At 53.5% G+C, this 24,919-nt stretch overlaps 2 protein-coding genes across 6 annotated transcripts in view; one reads left to right on the forward strand and one right to left on the reverse strand.

Annotated features, from left to right (window-relative positions):
• The window catches only part of LOC115644175 (zinc finger protein 883-like), a 115,218-nt gene extending 103,518 nt beyond the window's left edge, over positions 1–11,700 (reverse strand). For all 5 annotated transcript variants that reach the window (XM_030548299.1, XM_030548298.1, XM_030548296.1 and 2 more), the window contains exon 1: positions 11,656–11,700. The gene's annotated coding sequence lies outside the window, so the exon portion shown is untranslated. The remainder of the gene's footprint in view (positions 1–11,655) is intronic.
• The window catches only part of LOC115644173 (zinc finger protein 679-like), a 43,073-nt gene that overhangs the window by 10,970 nt on the left and 7,184 nt on the right, over positions 1–24,919 (forward strand). The window contains exon 2 of the mRNA XM_030548288.1: positions 19,895–19,977. Coding sequence (XP_030404148.1) covers positions 19,954–19,977 — 24 coding nt within the window. The 5' untranslated portion in view covers positions 19,895–19,953. The remainder of the gene's footprint in view (positions 1–19,894; positions 19,978–24,919) is intronic.

Below are 24,919 nucleotides of genomic sequence, written 5' to 3' on the forward strand. Positions count from 1 at the left end.
GGATAATAGTGGATCAGAAGCAGAATATGAGTCAACGGAGTTACACTTTTTTTGCAACAGTAAGTATCATTTGGGGGTGTATTAGCAGGAATATTGTAAACAAGACATGAGAAGTAATTCTGCCGCTGTACTCCGCACTGATTAGGTCTCAACTGGAGTAGTGTGTCCAGTTCTGGAGGCCACATTTCAGGAAAGATGTGGACAAAATGGAGAAAGTCCAGAGAAGAGTAACAGAAATGAATAAAGGTCTAGAAAACATGGCCAATGAGGGAAGATTGAAAATTGTTGAGTCTGCAGAACACGCAGAGGGGATATGATCACAGTTTTCAAGTACATAAAAGGTTGTTACAAGGATGCCAGAGAAAAATTGTTCTTCTGAATGGGTGAGGATAGGACAAGAAGCAATGGACTTAAATTACAGCAAGGGTGGTTTAGGACAGAGATTAGGAAAAAAACTTCCTAACTGTCAGAGTGGCTGAGCACTGGAATAAATTGTCTAGGGAGGTTCTGGAATCTCCATCACTGGGGATATTTAAGAGCAGGCTGGACAAACACCTGTCAGGGATTGTCTAGATAATATTGAGTCCTGCCTTGAGTGCAGGGGACTGGCCTAGATGACCTCTCGAGGTCCCTTCCAGTTCTATAATTCTATGAACCAAAGGCCAGAGAAGAGCAGAATCAAAGGAGTCACTCTGGGGAATTCTCCCTGTCACTGTTCCCAAGGCAGCTCTCTTAGGTTTACAAAGCTGTTTGATGCTCCAGCCTTTATACAGTCTCTCCTGCAAGTGCCCCTTTCATGGGCTGGGCCTAGTTTTAGCTTTTGGGAAGCGTGACCCCTGGGGCTCTGAGACTGGGCCTTCTTGCCTCAGAACATCTGGTTTCCTTCTGTGGCCAGCCAGTGACTCCAAATGAGTAGACACTCCTGACAGAGACTGTGAACATAAGAATGTCAGAGGTGCCCACTGCATCAGACCAATGGTCCATCTAGCTCAGTGGCCAATGCCAGGGGCTTCAGAGGGAATGAATAGAACAGATAATCATCAAATGATCCACCTCGTCACTCATTCCCCACTTCTGGCAAACAGAGGGTAGAGACACCATCCCTGCCCATCCTGCCTGTGACACTGGCAGATGAGGAGTTAGCTCTTGCAAAAGCCCCCATGTCTTCATTGAACAGGGAGAAACACATAGCTGGAATCAGTCTGACTCACCCGTGTTAGTATTAGGGATTAGGATTATAAGAATGCGTTTACACTTCACGGAATGCCTGTGAGTTGCTGACTGGGTTAATATCTGACTAGTTGCACTGTGAGCCTCTGTGGCTCTGTAAATCACCAGACAGGAGAGAGACTTTACCTAGGTGAAGTGCTGACTGGCAACAGAATGCATTACATCCTGTCTGGCAGGAAAGGTTCATCAACACCAGAGAGACTATTATGGGATGTTAAAGACGGCAAAAGACTGGTGTTGTGCTCTTGACTTCCCATTAGCTCAGTTTGCAGCTCAGAGCACATGGCAGGAAGGGGATAAAAAACCCCATACAGAAGGAACTGATTATCTGTATGCTGCTTGGACTCTGGGGGGCAAAGATTCTAGGCATAAGCAAGAGATTCCAAGCTGATTAGCCTGGGTTAGTCCTAAGGAAGATACAAGGCTTCTATTACCTTTTGAAATTTAAGACTGTAACTTGTCTCCATCTATAGGATTACCTGCTTTAACTTCGTAAACAACTCTCGTTTCCTTTTAAATAAGTCTTAATACAGGTTATAACAGGACTGGCAACAAGTATTGTCTTTGCTGTGAGATCTAAGATTCAACTGACCTCAGTAAGTGACTGGTCCTTTGGGACAAGGTCAGGTGTGACAAAGCCCTGGCTGGGATGATTTAGTTGAGGACTGGTCCTGCTTTGACCAGGGGGTTGGACTAGATGACCTCCTGAGGTTCCTTCCAGCCCTGATATTCTATGATTCTACGACTGGCAGTAACCTGAACATTGCTGAGATTTGTAGGCTAAGGCAGTGGTTCTCAACTAGGGGTCCTGGACCCGCTAGGGGCCACTAGCAGGTTTCAGGGCGGGCGCCAAGCAAGGCCAGTATTAGACTCACTGAGGCCCAGGGCAGAAAACTTAAGTCCCAGCGCATGGGGCTGAAGTCCAGGGCCCTGAGCCCCTACCTGGGGCTGAAGCCAAAGCCTAAGGAATGTAGATTTGTGTGGCCCCTGTGGCATGGCACCCCGAGAGAGGAAGAAAGTGGTCAGAGGACTCAGCCAGAAGGTTGAGCCCTGACACACTACTGGCTTAGAGGGTCTCTGCCAGTCAGGAAGGGCTAGCAGCGAGGGAAGACTGGAAATTGATGGTTGGAGGGGTGAAGAGGTTTGAGGTATGGTCGGGGAAGAAGCGTCTGGGACTGGATAACCGGGGGCTGGGCAGTCTCCATAGGGGACACTTGCTCCTCCTGTGCCCTTTTCACATCCTCTTGCGAGTAGAGAATGACCACCCTGTCCCCACCTCCAGAGGCAGCCGTGTCTCAGGACTCTCCCAAGTTCCACCCACTAACTCTCTTCCCATTTGGGGTAGAGCTCGGGGCAACAAATCACCACCAAGATGAACCCAGCTGAATGCTGCTTGTTCTGGTGCCACAAGGGCCTCTGGAGGGTGAAAGGCAGAACTGTAGCACTTCTCAGGCAGAGCGTATCTTCTTCACGCCAAAAAAAAAAAGAAATTCTGCGCTGGACGTGAATTCTGTGCATACGCAGTGGTGCAGAATTCCCACATGAGTAACTCACACCTGGCATAAACATAACCTGCTCACTCCCATCTCTTCTCCCTATGGGTCGAGTCCCAGAGCTGCTGCTGTCATTAATGCACACAGGCTTTCACTCCCGTTAGTGCTGGCAAGACCCAATCCAGTGACAGGACTGAACCCTTATTTTCCTATCACACGGGAGAGTCTCCGCTGAGGGGGAGATGAGATGGGGAAGGGGTACAAAGGGGAAAGTTGTTGTACCCATGTTGGTCCCAGGATACCATAAAGCTATTTTTAATTGGTTCTAAAAAAATTACCTCACCCAGCTTCTCTCTCCAAGAGATCTGAAAGTGGCAGAAGGAGACAAACAGGAAGACAGAGCTCAGGACTCTAAACCAAACATTTCAAACCCCTGGAAGAAACTACATTTCCCTTCTGCCCCTGGGTATCTTTGTATCCTATATGAGGGACCACCCCATTCCCCTCACAGCAGCAAAGGGAGACTGCAGCCAGCCCCAGATGGTCTTTCCCAATCCTGGCATGTTTGTTGTGACAGTTTGTGTGTGACGGGTGCACGGGCTGGGTACAGCTGGACCCATCTGCAGATTGGAAAGTCAGGACAACTCCAGCACAGCTTGGGGGCTGTGGGCAGGGGGAGCAGTTCTGGAGCTCAGCCTCTGCCCCCTCTAGATCCCATGGCAGATGGCTCTGGCAGCATCAAGTGGGTCCATCACTGCAGGAGGAAGGCTGGGGTAGTGTCTGAGATCAGGGTGAGAATTGGAGGGGGGTCCATGCTCAAGAATGGGGGATGGAATTCACCTCCCCACCCCTCCGCGGAGCTCAGCAACTAGGGATTTATCCAGTGAAGTGAATTTCAATCTGGGTGACTTTGAGTCAGCCCCGGAAAGATCCTTGTGCCTTAGGTTCCACACTGGCCACAGGAGTTGACTAGTTCTCCCTCCCTAGACGAGCAGGGGCAGCCAGGGATAATTAGTGGGTTATGGGAATTAGAAGATGAAAATTCACTAAGAACAATGACTTGTGTGTTTATTATCAAATCCCCAGACACCCACTAATCCCCATCTTCCTTCCGATGAGCTATAACTATCTAAGGGTATGGCTACATTTGGAATTTCAAAGCGCTGCCCAGGCACCGCTGCGGGAGTGCTGCCGCGGCAGCGCTTTGAAGTGTGAGTGTAGTCAGAGCGGCAGCGCTGGGAGAGAGCTCTCCCAGCGCTGCATGTACACCACATCCCTTACGGGTGTAGCGTGCAGCGCTGGGAGCCGCACTCCCAGCGCTGCTGCCCTGATTACACTGATGCTTTACAGCGCTGTATCTTGCAGCGCTCAGGGGGGTGTTTTTTCACACCCCAGTTGCAGCGCTGTAAAGTGTGAGTGTAGCCAAGGCCTAAGGGACTCAGCTATTGATCCTGCAGGCAGTTCCTGCCCTTCCCCACTTTCTAAAGCAGCACTTTTAACAACAGGGCAGGGAAACATGTAAATACTTTGAACCAAATTCCAGAAGCTGCTGAGCATGGAGAAGTTAAAATGAAATCAAGGTTCCATCTCTTCAAGGACCTGGCCCCTAGTGCCAAACAACAGACACTACCCAGAAATCTGAAATGGCCACTTCATAACTGACAAAACGTTAATAATCTGTTCATTTCTGGGAATTACCAACAAGAGAAACAACCCAGTTACGGCGATATCTTGAGGAAAAGATCTCATGTGTCTTTAGATTATACTGATTTGTAATCTGGGAATATATACACTAAAATGCCTAAATTGTAGCCCTATGGCAATTGCCTGGTGTCACTACAGGGCAAAATTAAGGTTGGTGCCCTAGTTGTGAATTTCCATCCCCTAACATATTGCAATTGCTGTTAAGTGGGTTTGTCAAAATTCATTTTGTCTCTTTCTTTCTTTTAATTTCAGTAGATAGCGATATTTATTTTTAAGCCCTTTTTTCAGTGTTTGCAATTTCAATGTTCAGAGCTGTGGGAAGTTAGGGGGGTCATCAGACAACAATTATTTAATAAGAGTAACTGCTGAGATTCCAAAAGCCAAATCATATAACCGTTCAAAGAGAAATTGTCAATGTCACACCCAAAATATACAGTGTAAATATCCTTAAATCAAACTCCACTCTCTCCAGAAGCATTTCTGTATATTACCTATACAAATTTTTCTTCATTTGTCTGTGTACAGTGAAATCAACATTTACTGCAATTTATTCATAAAAATCTAATCATTTCAAGCATACTTTTAAGTAATGAAGTACTTGAATTCTTTCACTTCCTAGACTGGAATGTTTCATTTCAGGATAATTACTCTCTCCCTGTGATGTATTTTACTCTCAGTACCGTAACCCTCTTGTGATGTAGTTCCTGTCTGGGAGCTCTGCTGAAGCCAGTGGCATTATGATCAGAAGGTGACACACTGACACATGAGCAGACACACATGGGGGAGGGTGGAGGACGAGGTAACAGGAGCCTACCAGGGTTAAACATGGCCCTAAGAGCAAATGCCCTCTCAGTCTCTCCTCTCTCCCACCTCCCAGAGTCAGTAACTCGGATAAATCATTCCCTGAAATCTAAATAGCCCTGGTTCGAGAGACTGTGATTAACGCAGGTACCTTAGGGGCTGCAGCGCCAACCCCCTGCCTGGATGAGGAAGGTGAACAATTCCAGTAAAAATGGGTTAGACTGGGAGAGGGCACAGCTGATGTGAGACTGGGAGCCAAGTTGACCAAGAGGCCAGAACTCATGGGGGGTTTAGAAGAAGTCAACAGGACTGGGTAGAGGCATTTCAGTGTATTTTCCCCATTAACCATTCTGCCATGTATTTAATTTAGAAATTTTTCATTCCCATCTAAACAACTTGGAGCTAAGCTGGATTGATGCATTTCCACTTACAGTGGTACAGTTGTAATTAGGTGCTTAATCAGATGCTCATGCAACACAAAGCAGTCAATAATGGGTGTGTTTTCATTCATTAACATGACTGTGTGCTGTGCATCGCTTTTAAAAAAAGATGGTGTGAGCGAGTGTCAAAATTTTAGGCAATAAGAAATGGTAAGTAGGTGTCAGTTCATTTCTCATGTGTTTACCTCGTAATTTTAATGTCAGGTTTGAATCAGTATTAATACCATGTTGTTTTAACAGCAGTAGGGTCCATTTGTATAATTGTTTGCAAGATTTCATTGGATATTGTGAACCAGCCGTCTTCATCTCTCATTTTGAGATTCCTAAATACAACCCAGTGCACCTCTCCTGAAAGACTGCAAGCCCTGGTTGGTGACATGTTCCTTAGAGAGCTAAGACCTGATGAGCCCTTTTGCCCTAAAAAGGCAGATTTGGCTCTTTGACACTACTTTATCCGCCCCACCAGAAAATTCTAGAGGTAACCAGGAAATTAAAGCCGACCGTCACTAGGTATAGTTCTAGCAGCTATGGGCCAACATTCAAATGCTTCTGTTTGTTTATCTTTCATTCAGCTTTGTAATTCTTAGAGCCCATTTAAAAACTGGAAGTGAAATAACCGAACAAGTTAAGAAAAGAGCGGCCTCGGGCATAGGTGGAGGTAAAATAATAAATGGAAAGAACTGACCATGCAAAAAGGAACATCGCAAACTATCAGAGCCCCAGACCCCCATCCAACTGAACCCACCCCAGCCAGGCATATTAAGCTGGGTCTCTGAAAAATTGCTGAGCCCATCGGCAGTGAACGCTGCATGTTACAGACAGAGCTACAGTGTGTGCATCTGCTCTGCTGATGTGCTGCTTTGGTACGGAATGCACCACAGCCACAGGGAGCAGAGACATCGACTCCTACAAAACACATTCCCAGATATACCTCCAATGCAGCATCTCCCCCACCTCCCCACTGTCTGCCATCCCCTCCCCTACCTCCACATGGCCATTCTCAGCCTATTGCTAACACTTCCTCCCAGTCTTCAGCACTATAAATAAATAAAACATGGTGTTACAAAAGGTAGACTGTGCCACAGAAACCTGATCTGGACGTGAGTGAGGTTTTTGATACAGTTCCACATGTGAAACTATTTGTTAAATTGGAGAAGATGGGGATTAATATGAGAACCGAAAGGTCAATAAAGAATTGGTTCAAGGGGAGTCTACAAGGGGATCATATTGAATGGTGAGTTGTCAGGCTGGAGGGAGTTACTAGTGGAGTTCCTCAGATCAGCCTTGGGACCAATCTTACTCAACACTTTTATTAGTGATCTTGGTACAAGAAGTGGGACTGGGCCACAAAGCCGAGAGGGATTGCCAATATGGAGGAAGACAGGAAAATCATACAAGAAAATCTGCATGTCCTTGAAAGCTGGAGTAATAGAAATGGGATGAAAATGAATAGTGCACAAATTCTAGTTGTTAGTCCCCAAGTGTATAATTTTGCAATAAGCTGGGGATTTATCGATTGGAAGTGACAGATGTGACTGGTTGATCAAAGGATAATTATGAGCTGCCAATGTGATGCAGCCATGAAATAGGTTAACGCAGTCCTAGGATACATCAGGTGAGGTATTTTCAGCAGACACATGAAAGGATTAGTACTGTTAAAAAAGGCACTGATGAGACCTCATCTGAAATACACCTCTACCTTCTGCCCTTAATGTCTCTGAGTCAATAAACTGTGCTTTCTGTTGCACAGACACTGATGGAGATCAGAGCCCCACCGTGCAGCACAAGGCAGAGAACCTGACTGAGATCAGCACCCTCATTCTGCTGGGCACTGCACAGACAGAGAGGGACAGTCCATGCCCCAAAGAGATCACAATCCAAAGAGACAATGAGTAGGAGGAAAACAGAGAGGGGCTGTGACTTCCCCAAGGTCACCAAGCAGGTCAGGGACAGAGCCAGGAACAAACCCCGTTAAGGCCACAGCCACATCACCCGCAGCTTGGAAAGGTCCCCACACCCCATTGTATTAGGCTGCAGGAAGAGATGGTTTGTCCACGAATGCACAGGCTGTCTTGGCAGGGCAGCTCAGCTGCGGTCCCTGCACACAGCTGGGTGTGTGTGTCATGAGTCAGGAGAAGTCAGTGTCCAGTCCTGTGGGGCTGTGCTCCTGGCTCATACCTCCGGCATTCACTGCTGCCCCTCCCTTACCAGCTGCAGTGGTCAGCCAGTCCCAGGCCTCTGTGAGGTCACTGCCCGTCCCATCCCACCACTTCAAACCTTCAAATGATGCACCAGTTCCAGAGTGCACTAGTGTAAAGTCTGTCTGTACTAAGGGTTTGCACCAGTGCCTAAAACACCAGTATGGCAGAGACCTTCAGTGCCCAGAACAGCAGGACGGTGGCACTAGAACTGGGATCTAGTTTTAGCTCTGTCACAGACCTTGCACACATCAATGTTTCTCCTCCCAGCTTTAGTCTCTTTACCCAGCTGCCCACTCACTGGGGTCTCCTCTCTCTCCACAGCTGCTCACCACTAAAATCTGTGTGCGTGTCACCAAAGTTGAGCTAGTTCAGATCTGGAATAGTCTTAGAAGGGGGGCTGTGGAGTTTCTTTTCCTGCAAGTTTTTAAGAACAGGTAGGACAAACCTCTGTCACAGATAATCAACATGTACTTGGCCCTGCCTCGGCAGAAAGAGCTGGACTTGATGACATCTTGAGGTCCTATCTAGCCCTACATTTCAAGGATGCTATGCGATATATACGTATAAAACAACATACAAAGAAAAACCGCACAACAACATGATGTCAAGCCATTCAAAAAACAACAACAAAACAAAAAACTACATTGCACAGCATAAAATGACACAATACTAAGGAGAAGAAAGCAACACAATGCAAACTAACACATCTTAGGACAAAAGTACACAATGCAAAATAGCTCAACTCAAACCAACACAACATAGACACCAAACAAGCTGAGGCAAAACAACGCACCATAAAACTATGCAACACAACATGGTGCAATCACAGTTCCAAAATGCAACATGCAAAACAGCTCAGCGTAGAACAGGCCACAGCACAAAAGATAATTATTTCAATCTAGACCTGGAAGGGATCTTGAGAGGTCGTCTACTCCAGCCTCCTGTGCTGAGGCAGAACCAAGTATCCCTAGACATTCCCAGACTGGTGTATCTCTAACCTGATCTTAAAAACCTCCAGTGAAGGGAATTCCACAGTCTCCCTTGGAAGCCAATGCAACACAGGCCAAAACATCGCTGTACACACACATGCTGGGCTTGTGCATAAGGGGAGAGGCAAGAACTGAAACAATCTGGGTTCAGTTCCCAGTTTTGCCACAAATTCTCCATGCAAACTTGAGCAAATTACTTCAGCTTCCCCATCTGTAAAATGGAGAGTCGCCTCCCACCATTGGCCTATTTAGCCTTTGAGCTTTTTGTGGCAAGGCCTCTCTGTCCCTGTGGGCATGTCGACACTGCAGTCAGACACCGGCGGCTGGCCTGTGCCCGCTGACTTGGGCTCACACGGCTCAGGCTGTGGGGCTGTTTAATTGTGGTGTCGATGTTCCGGCTGGGGCTGCAGCCCAAGGTCTGGCACCTTCCCACTTCGCAGGGTCCTACAGCCTGGCTCCAGCCTGAGCCCAGACATCTACACTGCAATTAAACAGCCCCTTTGCCTGAGCCCTGTGAGCCTGAGTCAGCTGGCATGGGCCAGCTGGGGGGGTTTAATGGCAGTGTAGAGATACCCTTGGTGTCTTTTCCACACCTATCACAATGGGGACCCTGATCTTGGTCAGTGTCTGTGCAGAGCCATGCACAACAGGAAGCCTGATCTCAGTTGGGGACTCTGCAGCTCCCAGCATTACAGGATCCCTGATTTTGTTTAAGGCCCCTGCAGCAACTGGCAAAATGTGGGGGCAGGATCTCTGTCAGGGTCTGTGCAGTGCACGGTACAGTGCTGGAGTGTGATCTTTGTTACGGTCAGTGCAATGCCAGGCCCAACGGGGACACACATCTCAGTCGAGGTCTCTGAAGTACTCAGAACAATGGAGGCAGCAGTTTGGGTCGCAGTTGTGCGTTGCCTGGCACAAGGGGGACCGTGATTTTAGTGCAGGTCTCAGTTTTACCTGGCACAACAGTGGGGTCTGATCTCACCTGGGGTCTCTTCAGTGATTGGCAGAACAAGGCCCAGATCTCAGTTGGGGTCCCCGCAGTGCCTGGCAGAACAGGGCCACGCTCCGTACGATAGGAGCACTGATCTCAGTCACACACCTGGAGAGAAAAGTGGGAAGATTTTTGAGAATTTTGATATCAGTATTTCAGAACTGAGGAGAAAATGGGGCACAAGCTGAATATCTGCCAATATAAGGGACAAGCATCAACATGTGGGGAGATTTTATGTCACCATTCAAGAGAAAAGAGGGGAAACTGGAGGGGATTATACAGGGATATTGAATCAACAACAGAATGGGACGGATTCTTCTTGCCTCACACTCACAGGGCCAGGAGGGAGCCCTGGGGGATGTCTTTTCACAGGGGAAAGGAGCGGGGCTGGAGTCAGAAGGTCGCTGGCTGTGACTGTGAAAGTCACTGGCTGTGGCGTCTGGAAATGTGACTAGCAGGCAGGAGGTGAGGGGGTTGATGGATTGGGCAGGTGGGGGAGGGGTGGTAGCTGGACTAGGAAACCTGGGGCTGGGCCGTCTCCATGGGGGACACTTGCTCCTCCCTCCCCTTCCTGGCCCTTCCCACGCCCTGTTGCCAGCAGAGAGGGCCCCCCCCAGCCCAGCCCAGAGGTGTCCCTGTCTCAGGGCCCCCCCAGCCTCTGCCCAGGTCAGAAATCACTCGGGGGAACCATTTCCCACCCACACAAGGACAAATCCCTGCAGGTGAAAATGGGGGAAACACCCCAAACCTGAGATCTGAACTGGCCATTGGCGAAGGGCAGAGAAAATGGGGCACAATGGGGGGAGGGGAACAGGGAACTTCTCAGGGGTTGGGGGAGGGGGGGTCACCCTGGGTGCTGCTCGTTGCTCTCTAGGGAGAAAGGGGGCAGGGCGGGAGAGGAGGGGGGTCCCCACGGGGGGGGCACCGGTAAATCCGAGGGGATCTCAGACCCCCTCCTCGGGGGTCACCTGCTCTTCCCCCCCCCCCGGCCATGTCCGGGCTGCACAGACATTTCCCCCCCGCCCGGCCCCACGGGGGGTTAATGCGGGACTCTCCTCCTCCCCGATCTGCGCATGCCCAGAGCTCCAACGGCACAAACCCTTCTCCGGCCCCGGGAGAGGCTCCAACGGCCCCGCGCGAGCCAGGCAGAGCCGGAGCGGCCCGCGCGCGCTGGGAACCCAACGGTCCTTCGCTCCCCGCCGACGTCACTGCCTGTTCAGGGAGAGTCAGGAACTACATCTCCCAGCCTGCCCCGGGGCCGCTTCCGCCCTCTCCAGCCCAAGTTAAGTAGGTCCCCGGGGCCAGGCAGACCGTCTCCCCGCCCCTCCTCCTTTTCCCCCGCTGAGACCGCCCCCCCCCGCCTTTTCCCGGGGAGCGGTTTAATACAGCGGCAGCGCTGGGAGGGCTTGTGACCTCTAAACAGCCGCCAATCCCCAGCCCTGACGCCCCCCAGCCCGCAACCGCAGCTGCTCCCCCCGCCCGGCTCTGACACCCCAGTTCCAGCCCCAGGCTCCCCCTCCCCTCGCTCCCGGACCCAGCCTGGGCTCCGAGCTCTGCAGCCGAGCCGCGCTCCGGCCCCTCCTGCAGCTCCCGGCCCCGCCCGGGACGGACACTCACCCCCCACAGCCCCCTCCGGCCGCGGGGAGCTCGGAGACCCCCCCCCCCCCGGGCAGGGGGCGAGCCGGGCCCGGCCCCTCCCGAAGGAGCGTGTCCGCCCCACGCGTGTCCCCGCCCCCTGGGGCCCTGCCCCCGGCCTCACCGCGCTGCCCCGCGGGCTGCAGGGCTGGAGCGGCCCCGGCGCTGCGCTCCCGACCCGGCCACGGCCCCGCTGCCGGTGTAACGGGGCAGAAACTGCCCCTATTGCCAAACCGGAGAGTTGCTCAAAGTGTCGTCACAGGCACAAAGGGGCGGGGCGGCTCCTCCCCGGGCCTGGCCCTGCCCCCCGGGCCCCACGCAGGGGGGTTGGACACGCGGGGACCCGCCTCAGCCCGGAGGGGGCAGGGGAGGGGCTGGGGCTCCCCAGGGGAAAAGCAGGGGCGGGGGCTGGTGCTGCTGAACCATCAGACTAAGGAGCCCCCGGCTGAGAGTGCAGCGAGCACGTGTCAGTTCAGCGCTGGAGATGGGACCCAGCACGTGTCAGTCACCTGCCTCTAAAGCCTCTAAATCCCCTGGGCACCGCTCGCCAGGGCACAGCCTGGGAGCTGCCCTGGGAATAGATCCTGCGGGAAATCCCTTCCCCCCTCTGCTAGCTTGTGTTTGTTACAGCCCTGGAAATAACCCGCTGCCTGTGTGCCCCGCAGAGAACAGAGGAGCAAATTCTCTCCCTGTTCACCCTTCCACAGCCATGAAAGGAAGGAATGAACCCCCAGCAGCGCCCTGCCCCACAGAGTCCCCCCCGTAAGGAGAGAGATGTGCAGTGACTAGGGCTCCAGCTCAGCGTCACCAGGTTTATATAACTTTTGGTGATGCCCAGAACGGGTCCAAATCCTGCCCTTCCTTCCTCACCCCCCCGCCCTCCTAAAGCTCTGGGAGGGAGTTTGGGTACATGAGGTGCAGGCTCTGGAATGGGCAGAGGGAAGGGGGGGCGGTGGCAGCCTGTGGGAGTGAACTTGGGTGCAGGAGGGGGTGCGAATTCTTGGAGGGAGTTTGAGTGCATGAGGTGCATGCTCGGGCTGGGCAGGGGGTTGGGAGGCAGGGGAGGCAGGGGGCGGACCCTGGGAGGGAGTTTGGGTGTGGGTGAGGTGCAGGATCTGGGCTGGATCAGGGGGTTGGGTTGCAGGGGGGGCAGTGGCGGGCGTTGGGAGGGAGTTTGGGTATGGGAAGGATGTGGGCTCTGGGCTGGGCCAGGGAGTTGGGGTGCAGGGGGTGGTGATGGGCTCTGGGAGGGAGTTTGGATGTGGGCGGGGTGCGGGATCTGGCCTGTGGCAGAGGGTTAGGGTGTGGCACCTATCTTGGGCAGCTCCCAAGAGTGACCCACACCCCCATTTGGCAGCAACTCCTACATGGAAGAGGCCTGGGGGGCGTGGGTTTCCTGGCATCACTGCCCGCTGGCACCACCCCTGCAGCTCCCATTGCCGCAGTTCCAATGGCAGAGTTGGCACTTGGGGTGGGGGCAGCGTGCGAGAGACACACCCCACAGGAGCCATAGGGATGTGCCAGATCCTTCTGGGAGTGGTGCGCCGTGCAGAGCGAGGGTGGGCAGGAATCGCTTTAGTCTCGCTGTGCTGCCAGTAGTGGTGGCAGGAGCCCCTGGGCCCTTTCAAATCGCCCGGGGCCAGCTGCTCAGGCTTTCTGACTTTCTGATGGGAAGCAAAGGGAAGGCACATGTGCCCCCATGAGCAGTTCTGGGGAGTCTTTTGGGGGCTCCTGGAGTAGGCAGCAGAGAGGTGCAGCCTCACCACCGAGTCTGTTTCACTGGAGGAGAGAGGGGGCTGCAGGGTGATCTCCCACCTCTGTGCATCCAGCAGCCTGTGCTCTCCCCTGCCATGCTGGAGGCTCCACATTTATTTAGTGACAAATAAAATTTGCAGAATTTTAAAATATTGTGCACAGAATTTTTTTAGTGCAGAATCTCCTCAGGAGTGAGACTGACTCAGGGAACCAACTTGGATTGTCACTGCCTGGTTAACCCCTCAGCCACCACACCAATGCACAGAGAGTGCCAAGCCCTACTGCTTTGCGGGGCTGGGGGCTGGGGGCTGGGTCATACACATTCAGAATGTGCGCTGGGAACCACTAATCCCCCAAACGGGGAGGCCTCTGGCTTTGATGTGTATTAAGTATCTGGCTGGTCTCTTTCTTCAGCAAACATTTTAACAGAGATAAAGGAGGGAACAAATGATTCGCAAAGGAGACGGGAAAGATGATCTCTGGGCAATTTTATCCCCTACAACATCCAGGATGGAGAAGAACTCAGGGCAACAGGTTCCCTCGAAGGAAGAAGTTGCTGGAATTTGGAAACATGGGGAACAGCCCCAAATCCGAGAGGATTTTTAACTGACATTTGATAATGACATAGAAAGAGGCAAAACCTGAGCTTTGAGAGCAATGTTCAGAAATGAAAGAGAAAGGGTGGAAATGTGAGAGATTTTGGATCCATTTTGCAAATTATAGAGAGGAAAGTGGAAAATCAGAGGCATTTTATATCAGTTGTTGATAGGAGGTAAAATCTGAGTTCTTCACATCAATATTTGAGAAATGAATAAAGAGGAAATGAGCAACATTTGCAAACATTTTATATCCATGTTCAAGAATCTGAGAAAAGGTGTAAATCTGAGATTTTCTTGGTATTTTATAATTAGAGAGACATGGGAAAATCTCAGGGCATATTCAATTAGAAATGGACAGCTAGAGAGAAGTGAGGCAAATGTTTAGGTTATTTTATATGAATCTTTGAGATTTGCAAAGAAAATGTGTCACAAACTGCATATTTGATAACACGAGAGAAAAACACCAAGATCTGAGGGGATTTTATATTGCTGTTACTGAACTAGTGGAAAAGGGGGACTGTTGGACTGGATTTTATACAACTGTCCAATACATAAACACAAAGTAATGGTTCCCCCCATCCCCATGGGCAGCAGGGAGCCCTTTGAGGAGCTGATTAAAAGGGCATGGGAGGGGGAACTGAAAAGTCCCTGGATAAAGGAAGGGGGCAGCTGTGGGGGATGGACAGGTGACTGGGAAGTGATGGTTGGGATCAACTGTGTTGGTAGTTAGGGGGCAACAATTGGGATTGGGAAACTGCTCAAAGCAGGACCAATCCCCAGCTAAATCCCCAAATGGCCCCCTCAAGGAGTCAGCTCCCAGCCCTGGGTTTAGCCGGCCAGTGCTCAAACCACTGAGCTATCCCATCCCCGCTCCAGGGGCAGCCACGTTTTGGGAATGACTCAGGGCAACAATTTCCCACCTAAACAAGGACAAATCACTGCAGATAAAATGGGTGGGAAAATGCCCCTCACTAGAGAAGATTTTAAATTGACGTTTGAGACTCATGGGGTGAACGGGGGAAATCGGGGGAGATGGGAGAGCTGATCATTTGAGGAGAAAGGGGGGAAATGGCCCCAGATTTTATAGTCCCATGTGAGATACTGAGAGAGAAAAGGGGCAGAACTAGAGAGAATTTGTATCAGGGGTGAGAGGCAAGTGGCACAAACAGGGGAAGGATCCAATTAACTCCCCTCCTCCCTTCGGCTGCCCGCCATTTCCCGCCCCCCAGGAATTCCCTGGCTGCATAGAGACAGTTCAACCCCCCCACAACCGTGTCCCACTGACCTTCCCCTCCCTACAACTCCAGCTACTCCCCTCCCTGCCTGATATCGCCCATCTCCCCCCACACCACAGGGAATCCCCCCGCCAGGCCCCAGTCTCTGCCCCCCAAATCCCAGGGGTGCCGGGGACAGATCCTGCTGCAGCTCCACTGGGGCTGAGGCAGCTCTGAGGCTTCTCCCAGGTTCCCTGGGGCAGAGTCACTTTCCTGCCCAGCCCCAGCGCCCCCCCGGGTCTCTCACTCCCTGGGGGGCTCTGACCCAGGGGGCTGGTGCAGGCAGAGCCCGGGGCTGCCCAGGGGGCCGGTCCCAGCTGGAGAAACCTCCCCCCGGTCAGGTGCACAGCCCCGCGCAGGCGCTGAACACGTCCTTATATCACTTTTGTGGCGGGAAAAGTTCTGAGGAGATGGAACGCTGAGGGCTGGTTTTGGCGGGAAAAACCGGTTTGGACTGGTCTGAGCCGGTGTCCTGATGGTAAACACGTCCCCTCTCAGAGATGGAGTCCAGGGGTCAATAGTTCATATGCTCCAGACTGGATCTTATTTTAAAGCCAGTGATTTACTTCATTAACATCTTAGTAACCAACTAATTGAACATATTAAACAATTTATACTTCTTACACCTAACAATGAGATAAAATACAGAACACAGACAAACCCTGTCAGTAACGGCTAACGTCCTAGATGGGAAATCAGCAGCGGTTTGTAGTGGGGGGAGCGCACAGTCTGAATGTGTATGACCCGACCCCAGCCCCCAGCCCCGCAAAGCAGTAGGGCTTGGCACTCTCTGTGCATTGGTGTGGTGGCTGAGGGGTTAACCAGGCAGTGACAATCCAAGTTGGTTCCCTGAGTCAGTCTCACTCCTGAGGAGATTCTGCACCAAAAAAATTCTGTGCACAATATTTAAAAATTCTGCAAATTTTATTTGTCAATCAATAAATGTGGAGCCTCCAGCATGGCAGGGGAGAGCACAGGCTGCTGGATGCACAGAGGTGGGAGATCACCCTGCAGCCCCCTCTCTCCTCCAGTGAAACAGACTCGGTGGTGAGGCTGCATCTCTCTGCTGCCTACTCCAGGAGCCCCCAAAGGACTCCCCAGAACTGCTCATGGGGGCACATGTGCCTTCCCTTTGCTTCCCCATCAGAAAGTCAGAAAGCCTGAGCAGCTGGCCCCAGGCGATTTGAAAGGGCCCAGGGGCTCCTGCCACCACTACTGGCAGCACAGCGAGACTAAAGCGGATTCCTGCCCACCCTCGCTCTGCACGGCGCACCACTCCCAGAAGGATCTGGCACAACCCAGTGGCCCCCATGGGGTGTCTCTCTCGCATGCTGCCCCCACCCCAAGTGCCAACTCTGCCATTGGAACTGCGGCAATGGGAGCTGCAGGGGTGGTGCCAGCGGGCAGTGATGCCAGGAAACCCACGCCCCCCAGGCCTCTTTCATGTAGGAGTTGCTGCCAGATGGGGGTGTGGGTCACTCTTGGGAGCTGCCCAAGATAGGTGCCACACTCTAACCCTCTGCCACAGGCCAGATCCCGCACCCCACCCACATCCAAACTCCCTCCCAGAGCCCACCACCACCCCCCTGCACCCCAACTCCATGGCCCAGCCCAGAGCCCACATCCTTCCCATACCCAAACTCCCACCCAACGCCCGCCACTGCCCCCCCTGCTCCCCAACCCCCTGATCCAGCCCAGATCCTGCACCTCACCCACACCCAAACTCCCTCCCAGGGTCCGCCCCCTGCCTCCCAACCCCCTGCCCAGCCCCAGAGCGTGCACCTCATGCACTCAAACTCCCTCCAAGAATTTGCACCCCCTCCTGCACCCAAATTCATTCCCACAGGCTGCCACGGCCCCCCTACCCATTCAAGAGCCTGCACCTCATGTACCCAAACTCCCTCCCAGAGCTTTGGGGGGGGGGTGAGGAAGGAAGGGCAGGACTTGGACCCGTTCTGGGCATCACCAAAAGTTATATAAACCTGGTGACGCTGAGCTGGAGCCCTAGTCACTGCACATCTCTCTCCTTACGGGGGGGACTCTGTGGGGCAGGGCGCTGCTGGGGGTTCATTCCTTCCTTTCATGGCTGTGGAAGGGTGAACAGGGAGAGAATTTGCTCCTCTGTTCTCTGCGGGGCACACAGGCAGCGGGTTATTTCCAGGGCTGTAACAAACACAAGCTAGCAGAGGGGGGAAGGGATTTCCCGCAGGATCTATTCCCAGGGCAGCTCCCAGGCTGTGCCCTGGCGAGCGGTGCCCAGGGGATTTAGAGGCTTTAGAGGCAGGTGACTGACACGTGCTGGGTCCCATCTCCAGCGCTGAACTGACACGTGCTCGCTGCACTCTCAGCCGGGGGCTCCTTAGTCTGATGGTTCAGCAGCACCAGCCCCCGCCCCTGCTTTTCCCCTGGGGAGCCCCAGCCCCTCTCCTGCCCCCTCCGGGCTGAGGCGGGTCCCCGCGTGTCCAACCCCCCTGCGTGGGGCCGGGGGGCAGGGCCAGGCCCGGGGAGGAGCCGCCCCTTTGTGCCGGCAGCGGGGCCATGGCCGGGCCGGGAGCGCAGCCCGCTAGGTGAGGTCGGGGGCAGCGCGGGGCGGGGGGAACACGCGTGGGGCGGACACGCTCCTGCCGGGAGGGGCCGGGCCCGGCTCCCTGGTTCGCCCCCTGCCCGGGGGGTTCCCGAGCTCCCCGCCGCCGGAGTGGGGCTGCCCGGGGCTGCGGGGGGCGAGTGTCCCGGGCGGGGCCGGGAGCTGCAGGAGGGGCCGGAGCGCGGCTCGGCTGCGGAGCTCGGAGCCCAGGCTGGGCCCGGGAGCGAGGGGAGGAGGAGCTGGGGGGTGGATCTGGGGTGTCAGAGCTGGGCAGGGGGGAGCTGGGAGTTTGGGGTGCGCTGGGGGGTCAGGGCTGGGGGAGCTGGGAGTTTGGGGTGCGCTGGGGGGGTCAGGGCTGGGGGGAGGTGGGAGTTTGGGGTGCGCTGGGGGGTCAGGGCTGGGGGAGCTGGGAGTTTGGGGTGCAGTGGGGGGGTCAGGGCTGGGGGGAGCTGGGAGTTTGGGGTGCGCTGGGGGGTCAGGGCTGGGGGGAGCTGGGAGTTTGGGGTGCGCTGGGGGGGTCAGGGCTGGGGGGAGCTGGGAGTTTGGGGTGCGCTGGGGGGTCAGGGCTGGGGGGAGCTGGGAGTTTGGGGTGCGCTGGGGGGTCAGGGCTGGGGGGAGCTGGGAGTTTGGGGTGCGCTGGGGGGTCAGGACTGGGGGGAGCTGGGAGTTTGGGGTGCGCTGGGGGGGTCAGGGCTGGGGATTGGCGGCTGTTTAGAGGTCACAAGCCCTCCCAGCGCTGCCGCTGTATTAAACCGCTCCCCGGGAAAAGGCGGGGGGGGCCGGTCTCTCAGCAGGGGAAAAGGAGGAGGGGCGGGGAGACGGTCTGCCTGGCCCCGGGGGCCTCCTTAACTTGGGCTGGAGAGGGCGGAAGCGGCCCCGGGGCAGGCTGGGAGATGTAGTTCCTGACTCTCCCCGGAGCGGAAGTGACGTCGGCGGGGAGGTGGAGCCGCGTTGCCAGCGCGCGTGGGCTGATCTGGTTCTGCCTGGCTCGCGCGGGGCCGTTGGAGCCCAGGGCTGTGGGGTGAGACCGGGCTGGGAAAGGGGCGGGCGGGAAATGTCTGTGCAGCCCGGACATGGCGGCGGGGGGGGGGAGCAGGTGACCCCCGAGGAGCGGGGAGAGAAAGGGGGGGGCTGAGATCCCCTCGGATTTACCGCTGCCCCCCCCGTGGGGACCCCCCTCCTCTCCCGCCCTGCCCCCTTTCTCCCTAGAGAGCAACGAGCAGCACCCAGGGTGACTCCCCCTCCCCCAAACCCCTGAGAAGTTCCCTGTTCCCCTCCCCCCATTGTGCCCCATTTTCTCTGCCCTTCGCCAATGGCCAGTTCAGATCTCAGGTTTGGGGTGTTTCCCCCATTTTCACCTGCAGGGATTTGTCCTTGTGTGGGTGGGAAATGGTTCCCCCGAGTGATTTCTGACCTGGGCAGAGGCTGGGGGGGCCCTGAGACAGGGACACCTCTGGGCTGGGCTGGGGGGGCCCCTCTCTGCTGGCAACAGGGCGTGGGAAGGGCCAGGAAGGGGAGGGAGGAGCAAGTGTCCCCCATGGAGACGGCCCAGCCCCAGGTTTCCTAGTCCAGTTACTCCTCCCCCCATCACCTGCTAGTCACATTCCCAGACCCCGCTGCCAGCCCCTCCCCACAGCCAGCGACCTTCTGACTCCAGCCCCGCTCCTTTCCCCTGTGAAAAGACATCACCCAGGGCTCCCTCCTGGCCCTGTGAGTGTGAGGCAAGAAGAATCCGTCCCATCCTGTTGTTGATTCAATATCCCTGTGTAATCCCCTCCAATTTCCCCTCTTTTCTCTTGAACTGTTGAATGGTGAAATAAAATCTCCCCACATGTTGATGCTTGTCCCTTATATTGGCAAATATTTAGTTTGTGCCTCATTTTTTCCTCAGTTCTGAAATACTGATATTGAATTCTCGAAAATCTTCCCACTTTTCTCTCCAGGTGTGTGACTGAGATCAGGGCTCTTATCATACTGAGCGTAGCCCTGTTCTGCCAGGTGCTGATGAGACCCCGAGATCTGGGCCTTGTTCTGCCAGGCGCTGCAGAGACCCCAACTGAAATCTGGACCCTGTTCTGCCAGGCACTGAAGAGACCCTAGAATGTCCATTAGCAGGGAAAATCCTGGGGGGAATCGACATGTGGAAAGGACAGAAACCTTGTGTGAATACTCTCACATTGCCCTTCTCACCCTGGCAGGCTACAGAATAACGTCCACGTTTTGCTCCAGATCATCCCATCCTCCCACGGGGAAGGCAATGGTTGCAATGGAGCTGGCTCAGGTAAGGGATTCTCAGGGAGCTGGTGGTGGATTCTGCTTTTAGGGAGAGAAGCAGTAAATGTATGGGAGGGTGGGAGCCAGTGATGAGCTGCCAAAATATTAACAACAGGTTCCTTCCTCCTCACCTCACAAGTGGCTCATGCCCCCCCCGGGGGTCATGCCCCATCCAACCCCCCGTGTTCCTTGACACACACCCCGGGTACCTCTGACCTATCCCCCCCTTCCCTGTCCCCTGACTGCCCCCTGCCGCCCCATCAAACCTCTCCTCTCATTCTTGATGCCCCCTCAGAACCTCTGCCCCATCCAACCACCCCTTCTCTCTGTCCCTGACTGCCCCCCACCACCTCATCCAACCCCTGCTCCTTCCTGACTGCCCCCTGGGACACTTGCCCCCATTCAATTCCTTTGTTCCCTGCCCTCTGACCGCCCTGACCCCTATCCACGTGCCCACAACCCACCAAACACCCCCTTCCTGCTCCCTGCCCCCTTACCACACTGCCTGGGGCCAGGACTGGGACCGCTCTCCTGGGACCGCGACTGGCGCCGCAGGACCCAACTCCCCAAGCTGGGCTGGAGCCGCTCGGCCGGGACCGGTGCTGCGGGGCCTGAGCTGGGCCGGGTCAGAGCCGCTCGGCCAGGACCAGCCCGAGCCAGGGGTGCTTAGACGGGACCCGGCTGGGGCGCTCGGCTGGAACCAGACTGAGCCACGCGTGCCGTTCCCCCACCCCCCCCCCGGCCTGGGTTACCGGCCTGCTGCTTCTTTCAGGCTTCCCGCGAACATTTGATTCGCGGGAAGCAGGGGAAGGGGAGGAGAAGGAGGGTGGAGCATTCAGAGGAGGGGGGGTGTGAGGTGGGGCCGGGGGCTGGGTGGGCAACTGCCTGAGCCTTTGTTAAATTTAAAAGCTTTTTTAGAACCAGTTGTCCTGGAACAACCTGTTCTAAAAAGTCTTCTAAATTTAACAATCATTTCATGTGAACCGGCTGGAGCTCACCACTGATGGGATCTGCTAGAGGTGGTGGGAGGCAGGAAATATCTTGGGTGGAGAAAGAGAGGGGACAGGATGTGACTCATAGACTCATAGGTCAGAAGGGACCAATATGATCATATAGTCTGACCTCCTGCACAAGGCAGGCCACAGAACCCCACCCATCCAATTTTATAACAACCCCTAACCCAGGACAAACCTGCTGAGAATTGTGTACTCCAGGGTGTGATGGGTTGTCACCCCAGGGTGCAGTCTGGGGGGCTTCTGGGAACCGCTGTGCTCTCTAACCCTCAAGCTGGGCTGGCCCTTCTCACACTGCTTTGCTAGAGATTCAGCCTGCCTCTCCAGGGCCTGTTATCACTCAGCTCGACAGCAGGTGGCGCCATGCAGCCAAGTAAGCTACCTGAGTGCGTTACCTAAGCCACGCAAGGAGAGAGAGAGAAGACAACAGCCAATTTCCCAGCGATAAGTGTTAGCAAACAGATCAAAGCAGATTACTTAGCAAATAACCAAAAGCTCAAACCAAGCCTAACATACTAGATGGATAGAATTTGAATTAGCAGTTTCTCACCCTGACTGATGATACAAGCAGTCCACCAAGTTTCCATACACAAGCTAGAAATCCCTTTGCACTGGGACCAATACTTCCTCCAGTTTAATCTTTGTTCCTCAGGTGTTTCCAGGAGTTCTCTTGTGCAGGGAATGAGGCCTTGAGATGATGTCACACCCCACCTTATGTAGCTTTTCCATATGACAGGAACCCTTTGTTCTAAACTCAGTTCCCAGTCCAGTTTATGGAAAAATACAGGTACCAAAATGAAGTTGATTGTCATGTGGTCTGGTCATATGCCCTAGCATGCCCTGCTGAGTCACAGTAGCCATGACTCCTATGCTGGCTGAAATGTTTACAGGAGGGCTAAGCTCTTCCACAGTCCATTGTCTTTGTTGATGAGCCATGAACACTGTCTGGCTTCGTCATTGTTGTACCTGAAAGGCTCCTTGTGGCTGTTAACCCAGTGTAAGCACATTTGAAAGACAGATACAGAGTCAATATCCATAACTTCAGCTACAAACATGATCCGTGCACACAGGTAGGATAATCATATTCAGCAAATCATAACTTTTCCAGTGACACCACATATGACTCATTTTGTACAAAATGAGTCATGTCCTAATCATATTATAATCCTGCCACTATGTTGAATATAGGCTGTAGTGTCAGATAGGTTCTAATTTCAAGGCACAGGCTTTGGGAATGAAACTTCCCCTCTTTGTGGAACAGGAAATAACCCTCCAGCCAGGGCTGGGACAACTTCCCAGACTCCCAGTGCTGAAACCTGAACTTCCTGACACTTCGTTAGTTACCCCCACCCCAGTCTTTGTGGCAACTGCAAACTTTATCGGTGATGATTTTATATTCTCTTCCAGGTCATTGATAAGAATGTTAAATAGCACAGAGCCAAGATCCAATCCTTGCATGAACCGCTAGAAAGAAATCCACTCGACCATGGTTCCCTATTTAAAATCCCAGTTTTTAATCTATTTAATGTATGCCATGTGTATTTTGTATCTTTCTAGTCAAAATATTGTGCTGAACCAACTCATGTGCCTACATATATTACATCAGGACTATTAGCTGCAAGTAAACTTTTGATCTCATCCAATAAGGATATCTAGTTAGTTTGATAGGATCTATTGTGTCTAAACCTTTTTAATGGGTACTAATTATATTACTCTCCTTTCTTTCTTAATGAAATCCAGTATCGGCTGCTCCAATCTCTTGCCCAGTATCGATTTCAGACTGACACACTTGTAATTAGCTGCGTCATCTCTTTTATACTTTTTAAATATTGGCAGAGCATTAGCTTTATTCCAGCCTTCTGGAATTTCCCACGTGTTCCAAGTCCTAATTAAAATCAACATTAACAGTCCACCACGCTCCTCCAGCAGGTCTTTCAAAACTCTAGTTATCTGGACCATTGTTAGGATTAATTTTGTCCTTTTAAAAACTTCCTTCTTATTTTCATTGGTTGATCATTGATTTCTGATAGCTTCCCTTGCCAACTTTCTACAATTCTGACCTTCTAACTTCTATTCTTTACTATTGAGTTCCCCTTTCTTCCATATATTTTATTTGGAGAGTGTTGGGATTCCAACCCGGGAGCTACCTGCAGGCTCCAGAGACAGCCCCATCTCCTATATTAAGCTCTGACTAGTAGCTATGTGATCAATGTGATGACCCTGCTTCCGTCTGTCAGACGTGACTCTTAGCCAGCCAGAAAAACAGAGGTTTATTTGATGACAGGAACAGGGTCTAAAACAGAGCTTGTAGATACAGCGAACCGGACCCCTTGGCTGGGTCCATTCTGGGGGGCAGTGAGCCAGACTCCCAGCTCTGCCCTCCACCCTTGACCCCAGCCAGCTCCAGACTAACAACCCCTCCCAGCCCCTCCTCTCTGCCAGCCCCTTTCCCGGGCCAGGAGGTCACCTGATTCCTTTGTCTCCAACACCTTCAGCTGGTACCTTTGCAGAGGAGGGGCCCAGGCCATTAGTTGCTAGGAGACCGAGTGTCAGGCATTTAGGTGCACTGGCCCTTTGCTCTGCCAGATACTTAAGAACTGCCATGGGGACACTGAGGCACCAACACAGTACTCAGAGAAACCATTAAGAACTTTCCCAGTTCGTCACATCTCTCCCCCCTTCGAGACCGAGCGAGGTCACTCCAGCCAGTGACCTGGGGAAGTTCGAACCCACCAAGGTTCCCATGGATGCCCCATCATTTCTGCCATCTTTTGGTGTGAGTTACACCAGGACAGTCCAGTTTCACGCCCTCCCTTAGGTTGGGTGTGCTTGATGGCACTTGCAGACCGCATGTGGGAAGGTTTATGCAGCCCACACCCTTTGCCACCCCAGTACTCCTGGGTTTAAGCTGGGATTGGGTCTTTTCCCAGCCCTTTGGTTTGTGATTTGGGCTCCCTTGGTTAAGAGCCCCCATTCTGGGCTTTGCCAGCTCTGGGCTTGGGCAGCCGCTTCCCACTTTGTGGCCCAGACACAACACCTTTGCCGTCCCCCCTTGCACTTTTCAGCTTTTACCGTTAGTCCCACCTCCTTGAGGCAGCCCAGCCCCCTCTTCACTTGGGACACCTGTTCCTTCCAGGTCTAGCTAAAGATGTACGTTATTCGTGTCTGCCAGGGCCAAGTTCTTCATTCCTTTTAGCTTGTCTAGAGTCTTCCCAGGCCTAGGCATGGGGTCGGCATTAGACACTGTGATGGCTTTAAGCTTCTGATAGCCCCCATAAAACCAGATCATTCTGTCTCGCTTGGGGATCAGCCCCACGGGTGAGGCCCACGGGCTGTAAAATGGCTGGATCCCATCTAAAGCCAGCATGTCCCTGACCTCTCTCTCCAGGTTCTGGGCTGCTTTCCCAGTGACTTTGAACGGGGAACACCTGATGGGGAGATTGTCTCCCACCTCAGGGAAGAGATCCCCCCGGAGGTCTTCCCCCTTTTTTATCTAATCCTCCCTCTTCAGGTTCAGGGGTCCCCTCACTCTCCTCCCATCCAGCAGCTCGAAAGGGAAGAACCCTGTGGATTCCAGGGGCACCACCAGCTGTCTCCCGATTCCCCCCAGTTCTACTTTCCCTTGGGGAACCCATTTCCGGTACAGGAATCCCTTCTCCTGCAGGACTCTGTCCCTGCAGCCTTCCCCAAGGGGGTTTGCAGCGCTGTGGCCAGCAAGTTTTTTCAGCTTCTCCAAGGAGAGATCCTTCTGCAGCTTGGTCTTGGATTTAACAGCTGGGGCAGGGAGTGGGACCTGCTCCCTCTCACTGGCTGGGCCTGGGGTTACAGCCCCCCTGAGCCCTGTCCCTGGTAGCTCCCTCCCTGCTGTGTAATTACTTCCCAGCAGCACGTCTGGACCAGGCAAACCTGTTTGGCAGCTGACCTTCCCTGCCCAGG

Source organism: Gopherus evgoodei, unplaced genomic scaffold (assembly GCF_007399415.2).
Source record: "Gopherus evgoodei ecotype Sinaloan lineage unplaced genomic scaffold, rGopEvg1_v1.p scaffold_94_arrow_ctg1, whole genome shotgun sequence".
Classification (NCBI taxonomy): Eukaryota; Metazoa; Chordata; order Testudines; family Testudinidae; genus Gopherus; species Gopherus evgoodei.